Source organism: Ylistrum balloti, unplaced genomic scaffold (assembly GCF_031769215.1).
Source record: "Ylistrum balloti isolate Yb309-2 unplaced genomic scaffold, AGI_CSIRO_Ybal_v1 Utg371076, whole genome shotgun sequence".
NCBI lineage: Eukaryota > Metazoa > Mollusca > Bivalvia > Pectinida > Pectinidae > Ylistrum > Ylistrum balloti.
In genome coordinates, this window is record NW_026782594.1 from 209237 (window position 1) to 223430 (window position 14194).

A 14194-nucleotide genomic window follows, 5' to 3' on the forward strand; every position below is an offset into this window, starting at 1 on the left:
GCGCTAAAAGCTCTTGGAACTTAGAGTTATGGAGAAAGAGTTACACAAACTGACTGTATCGATATTTTATAGTTGTAACACTTGAGAATATACCCCAAAAATAGGGTGTCCACAGTGTCGATAATTTATTAAATTAGCTCTATAGAGGTCATTGTTTAGAGTGCTGGCATGATTTCGTAGTCTGACGTGGAGTATATTTTTTTCTATCGCCGAAAAAATAGAAGTCTGGAACAGTTATGTTGCGTTTAAGGGATTTTTAAAAGATTGGTATGATATACTTTGCCTTATTTCTAAATCGAGCTGATTCCAGAGCCTAATAGTGGAGGGGAAGAAAGATGAGTTAATTGTAGTCGAAAATTTGGAAACGAAAAATTATGTGCATTATGAAGATTGTAAGATGAATTTTCGGAAACTAACGGCGGTTGTAAGGAAGACATGTAACTTGGTGTTAGATTGTTAGTAATTTTGTAAAATAACTGTAACTTCCTTCGAGTTCGTCTTTCAGACAATAGTTCTAGCCCACTCTCAAAATAAACTTCACAGCTATACCCAGACAATGGTAGAATAAAAGCTTTGTAAATCTTATTTAAAGTTTGTCTATTAAGTATATATTTAAGCTCATGAAGAACATTTAACTGTTTAGAAACATTAGTACATACATTTTCAATGTGTTTAGTCCATTTACAGTTTTCATTTAATATTACTCCCAGGTGTTTATGATGGTCTACAAATTCAACATTTTCCCCTTCATTGACAATTTTTCAGTTCTTTGGAACACGTGGTCGAAGATGATGAGCCATGCTTATAGATCCACGATATACCCCTAATATATCCGCTTGACAGTTTTGAGTGAGTAGTGTCAAGTAAAACAACATACAACAGGTGGTAAAGCCATACCATTGAAAACAATAACTGTGATGATTATTTTTAAGGCGATAATTGTCACATCCTAATTACGTATACATACACCACAGCCACACAATTCAGTGTGTTGGTAAGTCTTCTCAGTTGTTTAGATTGTTTTCACAATCTTATAATTAAAAAAAAAGAAAAGAAAAAAAAGTTAGAAAAACCATAGTTATGAACTTTCAAAAGAAAGTTAAGGAGAAAAATTGCTCATGAGAGAATCGAAACTTTTATTTTTTTTAATTATTACTATTTTTTTTTTTTTTTTTTGAAAAATGGTAGGTTGCCGTCTATCCCTATAGTTGTTTATATAAGGTAAGGTTATGTGCTTTGTAACAGTAGAATTTTTAGATACTTGTACCGTTATATTGTTTGATGTTCTTACACAAAAGTATGAGATAACAGGCAATGTCTATATAAATCTCATCCGTGTCCAGTTCATACTGATTGATATTACAGTGATACAATAATATTTATAAATTTTATGTACACATTATATTCATTAATTATGGAAAATTGTGATTAATATCTTAGTTTTAACTTGGACCTGTTCCGCGTACATATTTATTTTAATGTATGTTTTTAAGACAGTGTTTTTAAAAATGGATATACACTGTCAAAGTGCTGAAGTAAAACAAACTAAACAAATTAACTAGTATAAAATTCTAATTATCAAATATAAATCATTGAAATTACGCCATACTTACACTGGAGTATGTCCAGGGACCCGATAACTCTGGTCCCATGACGTCACACCAGCGTAAAATGATGCTTCTGAATCTACACCTATGTACATATATCTTAAAAAAGGCACCAATTCCTAAACACTTATTTTTAAAAAAATCATAGTGTCGGAATCCTGGATAAATTTAGAAACTAACCTATACGGGAAAAATATCCACGAAGTTTGGGAAATATTTTTTATCTAACTTTGAAGTCGGTGATATAGCGAATTTCTAGTGGAAATCCTTCTTTATTTAGTAAATAAACTTCTGAACTTTAACTAAACCAAGGCACCGATTCCTCACAACTTATTTTTAATTTTCAAATATCATATTAAAGCTTATAATATTAGCATCCAAATGTATACGAGAAAAATACTGTCATTTGAACGAAAAAATGCTTTATTCAAGTTTAAAGATTTTCTCTCTATATAATCTATAGTAACAATCGACTAGAAAAATCGACTCAGGCTGGCGCATGCGCAGCACGCTACAGGAAAGATTGATATTATTAAAAGTTACGTCTATATTATATATATATTATATTAGACTATATTATATTAGACAAAATTATTTAAGTTTACAATTGTACCTCACAGGCTACGAATTAAACATTTTCATGTTTATAGTATAGATATATATCACGTGCAGTGTATAATATTTTTAGAGTTCATAAGTTGCTAGAACTTGTCTCTGATCCATTTATCTGCCACCGATAATAAAATATGTTTAGATCAAATCAACAAGAGATTTCCCCTCGGTACCGTGAAGCAAGTGGTTGGTGAGATTTTCCAAACAGGCATCAAGCAATATTGGCATGACTCTTTATCTTTCCACAGTTGTAGTATTGTCGACAAACGTTCTATTGATATCAGTCTGTAGTATTGTCGACAAACGTTCTATTGATATCAGTCTGTAGTATTGTCGACAAACGTTCTATTGATATCAGTCTGTAGTATTGTGGACAAACGTTCTATTGATATCAGTCTGTAGTATTGTGGACAAACGTTCTATTGATATCAGTCTGTAGTATTGTCGACAAACGTTCTATTGATATCAGTCTGTAGTATTGTCGACAAACGTTCTATTGATATCAGTCTGTAGTATTGTCCACAAACGTTCTATTGATATCAGTCTGTAGTATTGTCGACAAACGTTCTAATGATATCAGTCTGTAGTATTGTCGACAAACGTTCTATTGATATCAGTCTGTAGTATTGTCGACAAACGTTCTATTGATATCAGTCTGTAGTATTGTCGACAAACGTTCTATTGATATCAGTCTGGGTTTTATTTTCCTTTAAAAGTCTTATCGTTAATACTGTCTATAACTTGCCATGTATTGAGGAAATTCTAAGTTCAAGTACTCTCCTCTTCTCGTCATGAAAAGTGCATATTAGCAGGTTGAAGACGAGAAAGACGACAAACACCAAACTGCTTTTACATCGAGACGCCTAGGGGTTTTAGAATTAATCGTCTACCATTTGACCTAGCCAACGGTCCTGTCACTCATCACAAACCGATAAAAAAATGTCTAAGGGAACTGCGAATGATGGATTCATTCCTATACTGATGAATGATGTGGTAACATTTTCAATCCCTTTTCCGGAACACTTGGAGAAAAGAAAACGAAATCTTACCAGATTACTTAATAATGGGAGTTACAGGTATCTGTCGCCGAAGACTTTTAATTACTCCAATAAAAAATAAATATTTCAAACTCTTTGCATCTAAATCAGATATCAGACAGCTAATACTGAGAAAGTTGAAGAGATTATCGACAAGGATCAATGCATTCTGGTCCCGAAGATCTTGGGTTTCCCGGGTACTACCGCAAATTCTCCAATACATCCTCATCACTGACTGCGGCCATGCCAATATATACCAGAAAAGAAGAAATAAAACCCTGTATATTACACCTGATGAGTTTGAGGAAATGAACAGTAGAACGTGTTTTATCAATTAGCAGACGGTACTTTCCCAGTCACGTAAAAAAAAAACTGAAGTAGCACGTAATCGCATATCAGCCGCTGGAACAGCCAAGCCAAGTGGAATGAGGGATTTTCGCCTTGTTAATGTCTTTTAAAAAATGGGTAAAATGCTTAGCACAAATTTTACACTAAATTATGGTTTCTGCATTTATACATAAGTACTTGTCAAATTTCATTTGAAAGGCAAAATGTCATGTACATAATTAATCAGTCGTTTTACCACCAAAAACAATAAGGACATTCAGAAAATGGTAGATCTCTTTCCAAAATCGTCTGTTAGTATCATTTATGTGGATATATTACTGACACCAAGATAAGTGTTGGTGAATACGAAAATGAATTAAGCCATGTGTTGTTTTTTTCTCACAATTATCCAGTTAATTCACTCCAATCGGCCGTGTTCCACATTTCCAACCAGCAAGAGGTCTTCTGTAAAACGGGCCTTCTGCTACAGTCGGTGTATACCCTGTGTAGATATCATATAAACTTAGGGAGTGTCCTGAGTCTGAAAAGTGTAGGACACTTTTGGCCAAACTTTTCCTTTGATGCAGTCCCGGCAAGCTTTTTGCTGGTTCGTCCTTGGAATTCAATATATGTTTTCCCTTCGCTAGTCACTCACAGTTGAATCGCGACGTTTGTAGATCGGGGGTGTTCGTGATGGCCCTGCAGCCCGAATAATTCGCAGTTGTAATAGAACAGTTTGGGAACTAGCTTTTCCGAGAATGCCTGACTCTTGCAATGGGTTTTCCTTGTTCCGGGGTAATAGGGCCCGCTTGTTTCAGTTATATAACGGTGTCTTCTCGTGTCAGTTGTTACCTTCTGGCGTCTAGTGTACTCCGAAAGTTTATAAAAAGATCATCCTTAGAATCCAGAAAGTTTTATCTGTCACACCATGTTCTCTTATATATATATATATATGACAGCTGTATAGGGTCCTAGAGTGGGGTTGAGGGGTACGGCGAGCCATCCGCTCTGCGAGCTTCGACTGCAAAACACACAAGTACGTGGTTCACTTCGTCAGTTGTACAGGTGTGGCTATTGGGGAACTGTTCGATGTCCGCTCTTTTGAAATTACGCAAGGTCCTCCACTCTTCGGACACTCGGAAATACCACGAAGTGTTCCTGTTGGTGTTTTCGCTCTGTTGTGCTAGTGGCAGATTTTTTTTTATAGTTATTGCTGTGACTGGCGCACCAAATCTGTCTACCACCTTCGCATCTGAAAAATCATTCACCCAGACTTTTGAATCAAACATTCCTGTGTCGATCTTAAAATCCACCGTGTCGACGTCTCTCAGTTCCAATTCATACTTGTCGATGGCCTGTGATAACGCTATGTCATTAATGTGGTAGTGTTATTTTGACATATTTTAATATATGTGCTATGTAGTGAAACGTTAGTTTTTTTATTGTCCGTCTGCTCTGGTAGTCAGGTCAGGGTTCAGAGTTCATTCTTTGTACGTCGTGGAAAAATGCATCATGGGATTTTACGTGAAAGTCCAAAGGAAACAGACTTGCGGATTTAGCAAGGCTTAGGTGACCCATGAGGTAACTTTAATACGGTTTAAACGTTTAAAGTTTGATTAATTTTGTTGAAATATGTACTAAGCACAGGTTAATTTCTGTATTTTTCAGTTTTTTACCGCAGGTTGGGGCGCAAGCTAGGTGCAACCAAGAACCCCTACACTGTGTTTGTGATGATTGTGAACTATGGCTAAAGGAACTAGCAACTTTGTATATGTAATAAAGAAACTCATGAAAGGCGTTTAGTTTGTATTTCTTTGGACTCACTCGACATCACAGTAAAAAACTCATAGCTGAAAACCCGGGAGAAAGAACCATCAAAATGACGGAAAATGCACGTCAGGCATTTGAGGACACAGTCGGCAAGTATAAACATAGACTGTTAAATTTATACAGAAATTTAGATTGTCTCATAACTGATATTTAGTATGAAAATATGAACTTGGATGAATTAAAATCCTTGGCATCAGACATTACCCAATCATATGAATCCTATGAACAAGTTTCAACCAAATTCAGTAAATATTTGGAAGAAAGTAGAACGGAACAAGGCCAGGAAGAATTATTATCTCATATGACAGCTGTGGAAACATTAAAATCCCAGTGTGACACGGTTTTGGACCAAATTCAATCATTTATTGACAAAATAAACCCAGTTCAAAATGTATCTGTGGTCGATAACATTTCACAGGGGTTTGTAGTCGAGGAAAAACCTCGGCATAGTGTAAGTGAATATAAAAACGGCGTTTCGGATATTATGTCAATAAAGTCGAAAACAAGTAAAACCTCAGTGCGTTCTAGCATAACTAACATCTCCAGGGTCAGTTCAGTATATATGAAACAACGAGCGAAATTGGAAGCGGCCAAAGTGAGGCTAAAATTTGCTGAGAAAGAGGCCGAATTGCAAAAATCCCTTCAGCTGTTAAAATCACAAAGAGAACTGGACGAGGCAGCAGCCGAGCTTAAGGCTATGGATGACGTTATTGACACTGGTAGCCCTATCAGACATTGTTCACAAGCACCGTCGGATGATGAGGAGTTACACAGGAAGTCTAGGACAGTTGAATTTGTGCAGAGTCAAGCCGAAAATTTGAACACCGGTTATGAAACATCCGACCCCTATTCACATAAAGTGCCGTTAAACGTTGAGGCTCGAGAATTCACCCCAGGTCAGTGTGTAACTGGACTGAATGATTTGACCAAATTTATGCTAAAGAAAGACTTGCTTATGGGTAGACTCACTCAGTTTACTGATAAACCCGAGGAGTATCGTGTCTGGAAAATGTCATTCCCAAATGTTGTAAAGGAACTTGATGTAAGCCCTCAAGAACAATTAGACTTATTATCGAAATGGTTGGGGCCAGAATCTCGAAAACAGGCTGTAAGTCTACGTGCTGCAAACATACACGACCCACCAAAAGCCTTGTGTAAAATCTGGACTAGGCTCAGTGAGAAGTACGGCGCGCCCGAGCAAATTGAGTTATCTTTGAGGGAAAGGCTAAACAAATTCCCGAAATTAGCGAACCGAGATGGTCAGAAATTATTTGATCTTTCGAACATATTGGCGGAAATTCAGGCAGTAAAGGAAAACACGGCGTTCAGCTCGATAATGGCGTACTACGATTCGTCCAGCGGTATAAACCCAATTGTTTGCAAGTTACCCGTGTTCATACAGAACAAATGGACTGACTATGCGTGCAGATATCAAACCGAGCACAATGTTACATATCCGAAATTCAGTGTTTTCGAGAGGTTCATACAGGAAATGAGCTCGCGAATGAAAAACCCGAGTTTCAATTACACCGATGGTACTGCGGTACCTAGCGTCAGCAAAGAACAACGTCGTACTGCGTCTACCGGAAGTAGGAATGCATACGTCTTTTCAAAGAAAACGGAAGTTAATAATGTGCCTACAGCATTTTTGTGCCCACTTCATGACAGTGCGAGAGAAGTGAAGCATTTGTTATCAGATTGCCACCTGTTTCTATCGAAATCCAAGGACGAAAAGAGGGAAATTCTCTTAAAACACGGCGTGTGCTTTAAGTGTTGTAAGGACAAACATTTGGCCAAGGACTGTACAGAAAAAGTAATCTGTACTGTGTGTAAAGGTTCATCGCATTGCACTATGTTTCATGATGACAAATATCAGCCCCGTCAGTCTCACGGCGAGGAAAGGACAAGTATCAGGGGAGACAATCGTAAGATAAATTCCAAGTGTACACAGTTGTGCGGTGAAACCGGTCCCTTCGTGGGGAAATCGTGTGCAAAAACGGTGTTAGTAAATATCTACAAGGACGGACAACTTAATAATGTGTTGCGTGCTTATGCCATTATAGATGAGCAGAGCAATCGGACATTGGCCAAAAGTGAGTTCTTCGATTATTTTGGAGATCATTCTACGGAAACCGGATACGTACTTTCATCATGTGCCGGTGAAATTCAGGTAACCGGGAGGCAAAGCAGCGGATACGTAATGGAATCATTGGACAAGGAATACTCATTAAAATTACCGTTGATTACAGAATGCAATCATATTCCGAATGTGAAACAGGAAATACCTACACCGGAAGTTGCACGACACTATAGTCACATGCAGGACATTGCTCATCTTATCCCAGAGTATGAAAACGATACGCCCATATTGCTTCTCGTTGGCAGAGATCTCATTTCGGCGCATCATGTGTTGGAACAGCGAACTGGACATGAACGTGAACCATATGCACAGAAATTAAAATTCGGTTGGGTAGTTGTAGGAGAATCGTGTCTAGGTCTCGTTCACAAACCTACGGTCATAACTGTGAGCAAAACGGTCGTTTTACCGAATGGCAGACCTACTCTCATGGATCCGTGTCCGAATTACTTCAAGGCTCAGTTTGAAAAATCCGATAAGTTGCCAATTGGAATGGACATATTTCAAAGAACAAAATTCGATGATATTCCTGGTTACTCGCAACAGGATAAGGAATTCATGCGTGTCATGGAAGGGGAGTTTATTAAGGACGAGTACGGTAATTGGAGTGCACCGTTACCGCTAAAAAAGGAACGACCTACTTTGTCAAACAATATGGATCAGGCAAGGCATCGCGCAGAAAATCTACGAAAGTCGTTACTGAAAATTCCTACTAAGCGCGAACAGTTTTGTGCGTTTATGCAAAACGTTTTTGACAAGGAGCATGCAGAGGTAGCTCCCGAGTTACAAGATGGCGAGGAAACATGGTATCTACCGATATTCGGGGTTTATCATCCCCAAAAACCCAACAAAATCCGAGTCGTGTTCGATTCGGCGGCAAAGTTTAATGGACATTCGCTTAACGACATTCTCATGACAGGTCCGGATCTCATAAACAATTTGGTTGGTGTGTTAATGAAATTCAGGAAGGAACGAATTGCGATTATGGCCGATGTTGAACAGATGTTCTTCAACTTCTATGTGCACAAGCGTGACAGAAACTTTCTACGTTTCTTATGGTTTCAAGATAATGATCCCACACAACCGCTAAGGGAATTTCGTATGTGCGTGCATGTGTTTGGCAACTCGTCTTCTCCGTGTATTGCCACACTTGGATTAAGGAAATCTGCTTGCGACCATATCGATTCTTCCGCGTGCGACGAGGTGTGTTGTTTCGTCAAAGAGAGCTTCTACGTTGACGATGGGTTGACCTCTGTATCTGACGAAGGTCACGCAGTGCAGTTGTTGAGAGACACTCAAGCTCGATTACGGCAAAACGGAAACATTCACTTGCACAAGTTCTCGTCGAACAGTGTTGATGTTTTAAAGCAGTTTCCAAAAGAGGATACCAGCGAAATTTGCGATATGGACTTCGATGATATCGTTCATAGGAGTCTCGGACTACGTTGGGAAGTCGGTTGTGATACGTTCACGTTTAGTGTTTCTGATGAGGTGAAACCGTTCACCAAACGAGGCGTACTTTCTACAATACATCGTCAAAGGATCTTGACTGGGATGACCCTTTACCTCCGGACTTGAACTCTGATTGGAAAAAATGGAGGTCTTCGCTTAAAGATCTGGAACAGTTAGAAATTTCGAGATGTTACTCCAATTCGTCATTGGAAAAGGCAATTCGTCGTGAACTACACGTATTCTCAGACGCGTCAAAGGATGCCATAGGCGCAGTAGCATACATGAAAATTTATGACGTACAGGAAAATGCTTCTGTTGGATACGTTCTTGGCAAATCGAAAGTAGCGCCTTCCCACGGACATACAATTCCAAGACTAGAACTATGTGCGGCTGTTCTGGCTACTGAACTCGGTTTATTTATATCCGAACACGTCGATGTTGTGTTTGACGCCACCTACTACTATACCGACAGTCAGGTAGTACTAGGGTATATATTTAACGACACGCGCCGTTTCTTCGTTTATGTTGCTAATCGGATTGACAAGATTCTGAAGTTATCTTCCAAACAGCAGTGGAGTTTCGTTTCTAGTGAATGTAACCCTGCCGATAGTGCGACTAGGCCAATGCGTGCGAAAGACGTTGGAAAGTCAGTGTGGTTGAACGGACCCGTTGACGTCGTGAGTGATTTGCAAAGTTCGTATAGAGACCAAGTATTTCCGTTGATTGGTAACGACGACGGTGAAATAACGTTCGTCAACGAAACAAATGTCATGAAAACTCGCGTTCGGAAGGACTTCGTTCTCGATTCTGACCGTTTCGCGAGATTTTCGTCATGGACTAGGTTGGTTAGTGCAATAACCTTACTGAAACCAGTCGCGCATCGTCATCACAACGGAACAGACAATCCAGACGTGTTGCGTTTTGCTAACGATTCAAAGAACCTCATACTGAAGGTTGTTCAACAAGAATATTATTCGATGGAAATCGACTGTTTGCAGAAAGGACTGCCGTTAAACAGGAACAATTCTTTGTTGAAATTGTCGCCGTTTCTAGACGACGAGGGGCTCCTGAGGATTGGTGGTAGGATTCAGAATAGTGACATTGACTTACCTGGAAAGGATCCGATCATTGTCCCAGCAAAACATCACGTGACTACTCTAATCGTGAGACATTATCACGAGAAATCGGAACACCAAGGCCGACATATTACGGAGGGTAAAATACGTTCTTCTGGTTATTGGCTAGTGGGAGGAAAGCGATTAATTTCCTCTATTTTACATCACTGTGTCGTGTGCAGGAAACTCCGAGGAAAGTTTGTGGAACAAAAAATGTGTACTTTACCGCAGGATCGTTTGACACCATGTCCGCCTTTCACTTACATTGAATTGGATGCGTTTGGACCATGGAATGTGCGCGCAAGAAAAACTAGGGGAGGACAAGCTAACGCAAAATGTTGGGCTATAATATTCTGTTGCATGGTATCGAGAGGGATACATATTGAGGTCGTAGAGGAGATGAGCACATCTTCCTTCATTAACGCACTGCGGAGATTCATCGCGATCAGAGGACCGGTAAAGCACATTAGGTCGGACAAAGGATCTAACTTCGTAGGAGCCGTTAAGGAACTTAACTTGAATGTTATTGACGTCGAGGACAAAGCCGTGAAAGACTTTCTTTCAGAGGAAAGCATCACATGGACCTTTAATACTCCATATGCCTCCCATATGGGCGGATCTTGGGAACGGCTTATTGGTACCGTTAGAAGGATTCTGGACAACATGTTGCGTAATACTGACACTAAACACCTCACGCATGAAGTACTTACGACTTTTCTAGCCGAAGCGTGTGCTATAGTGAACCAGCGACCACTGGTACCCGTATCTGACGACCCTGAAAACCCAGTGGTATTGTCGCCAAGTACTCTCATTACGCAAAAGACTGACGTTCCAAATGTAGATCTAACCTTGGTAGACTTCTCAGTGAAAGACATGTATCGATCCCAATGGCGATATGTTCAGGTATTGGCCCAGAAATTTTGGAACGCGTGGAGAAGAGACTATCTACAATAGCTACAAACGCGACAAAAGTGGAATCACGAACGTTCAAACTTGAAACAAGGTGACATTGTTTTGCTGAAGGATCATGACTCTCATCGTAATGACTGGCCAATGGGAATTGTAGAATGTGTTTTCCCTAGTCACGATGGTCTTGTTCGTAAAGTCAGAGTTAAGACAATTCGTAATGGACGATCGGTTTCGTATATCCGTCCTATTACTCATTTAGTACTATTGATGGCAGAGTGAATTATTGTGTTGAACATTGACAGCGACAAGTGAATGTTGTTGCTTAGAATCTTTAGTTCATTGTTATTCAGATAAGTTTTGATATTATATATTTTCATCGGGTTATAAATAATATGAATGTTTACAGGGTTTAAATGTAGTAGTAATTTAGCAATCAGGCGAGGAATGTAGTGAAACGCTAGTTTTTTTTATTGTCCGTCTGCTCTGGTAGTCAGGTCAGGGTTCAGAGTTCATTCTTTGTACGTCGTGGAAAAATGCATCATGGGATATGTTTACGTGAAAGTCCAAAGGAAACAGACTTGCGGATTTAGCAAGGCTTAGGTGACCCATGAGGTAACTTTGATACGGTTTAAACGTTTGAAGTTTGATTAATTTTGTTGAAATATGTACTAAGCACAGGTTAATTTCTGTATTTTTCAGTTTTTTACCGCAGGTTGGGGCGCAAGCTAGGTGCAACCAAGAACCCCTACACTGTGTTTGTGATGATTGTGAACTATGGCTAAAGGAACTAGCAACTTTGTATATGTAATAAAGAAACTCATGAAAGGCGTTTAGTTTGTATTTCTTTGGACTCACTCGACATCACATGCTATATGCAATTGTTATTGTTTTAATATTATCGTAAGGCGTTCGCGTGTCAGAACCGGAAGTCAACCTTTCGTATTATTCTGTACGTGGCGCATTGCGACATGGATTTTAGCGCGCGCGCGAGTATGGCACGTGAAAATGAGAGTGTAGCGCGAGATGTATGTGACGTTTGTATTTGTAAACCAGTTTGTCCAGTCTGTCTTATCTATTATTAGTATATTTACAGGGGATATTGGGTGATCGGGGAGCGCACTGGTCATTTTGGGCAGAGCGGCCGATGCGGCGAGATTAACAAGTTACCTAGTCATAATTGCTATTTGTGGGACACTAGCTATAGGAGTAATATAAGTACCCGATACTTAGTATGTAACTATGAGTATAATTTAATATAGTATCTATTTAATAATATATTTAATTTATGTAATAGTTTGTTTCAAGTAAAAGTAAATGTTTTCGGAATCTAGTAAATTCAAATATTGGGTGTGGTCAATTTACATTTTTTAATAAGCATATAGGTCTATAGTTTTAAAGAAGAAGACTTTGATGTGTATCGTACTTTCCTTTTGTATAGTGTAAGCTTCGAGCCAGAATTGGTGCTCGGCGGACTTCGTCCGGGAAAAAAAACCTTCTTCGCATTGAAGAGATGGGTATTTTATGTGTATTAATGTCTAATATTATATATTCGTTAATTTATAATTAAGCTGTAATTTCTGTATAATTTATAGGAATGTACATGTAGTTAACAGTGTAATTGTTAAATTAGTAACTGACTACGGTCAGGATGACATTCATTGATCCTGTGATATTCTTAGTGTGTAATAGGTGTGATTCGTAGTAATATATGTTGTATCTGTTGCAGGTTTTTTTTTATTACTATCTGAAAATAAACGCTTAAACGAACCCTCGGAGTTGTGGTTTTGGTATGCGAAGAAGCACGACTACTACATTAAAATCACTGAACACTGAAAATCACTGAAATGACGGAACAATTAACTTGGTCTACATGTGCATATCTAGTATTGTAGATGAAGCGGAAGACGTTAACCCTTCCGGAACACTTTATTTGATTTCCCCTGTATTAGTATAATAATCAATACGTATCTGATAATATTTTCTCATTGTTTTGATTCAGTTGACATGTCGGTATTCTCCTGTTCTTCACGTCATACCGGGAACTACTTGTCTTTCAGGGGTGAAACAGGCACTGTCCATGATCAAGAGCGGTTTATGTTGAATCACTGCTAACTGAACACATTTATGCCGAGTTATCCATCTTATGTTTTGACAGTAACTGATATCATCCCCCTACACCTCCAACCATAGATAACTCACTGTACATACATATAGTTGTGTAAAATGTTGATAATACACTGATGGATATATCTGTACTTAATTATCAGCCGACTTTTAAATCAAAGCATTACTAAACGAAATACTGTTCTGATACAAAGCGGTGTTAGATTCGTAATGAATTTAGATTCATGCACCTAAATGTACATTAAAGTTTAAATTTGTAAGTACGTGGTTTAGTATGCAATATCCTCTGTTCGATGTTGATGCGAAATTCAGACATAATTAGGTGCTATGTTTATGATAAATATCCAAGTACATGTATATATGTCCCTGATGAAAGCTAAGGTTTCTTGACGAGCTCGTGGTCTATCGGCAGAAAAGAATGGCTCGGGTGTAAACCGAGATTTCGAGATGATAACTCGAAATTATGAAATAATATCACGAAATCGCAAGGCTAGAAACCCAAATTCCGAGGTAACTGCCCATCATTTCGAGATGAAAAAAAAACACAATAGGAATCAAAATTAGGAAATCGTAACTCCGGAAATTTTGGAATTGTAAATTGAAACTTGGCGCATTGGAATAAAATAGAAGTGAAAAGCAATAACCTTTTGTATGACAGAGACGAATACATCTCCTGGTCACATCAATATTTGCTGATATGTCACAAGCGTAACACTGGAGTCCTTTTCATTGGCTGTGCCAACCATAATTCGATTATGATGCTATAATATGAAGCCACGTCATCAAATGAAAGTGACACAGCAAAACAACTCCCCCGTTATATATTTTGTTCTCCGCTCTTGAAATAAAATTTGTCAAAATGTTATGTTCTATACAAATGTTCGCTGAGTGTCACAAAAATAAGGTAAAAAATAATCGTATGAAATGGAAACTATCTTTACATTCATGTCAATCATTATCATTTTGCGTCGCGAGTCATGTTAAACACAAAAAAAAATCATTATTCAATTTCAAGTAGATTGTAGATACACAAAAAGACATACT

General features: G+C 38.5%; 1 protein-coding gene across 1 annotated transcript; it reads left to right on the top strand.

Annotated features, from left to right (window-relative positions):
* Window positions 1-9283: 9283 nt before the first annotated feature.
* LOC132560543 (uncharacterized) lies at window positions 9284-11071 on the top strand. Its single transcript, XM_060225208.1, has one exon. The coding sequence runs from the start codon at window positions 9284-9286 to the stop codon at window positions 11069-11071; it is 1788 nt and encodes a 595-aa protein (XP_060081191.1).
* Window positions 11072-14194: the final 3123 nt, after the last annotated feature.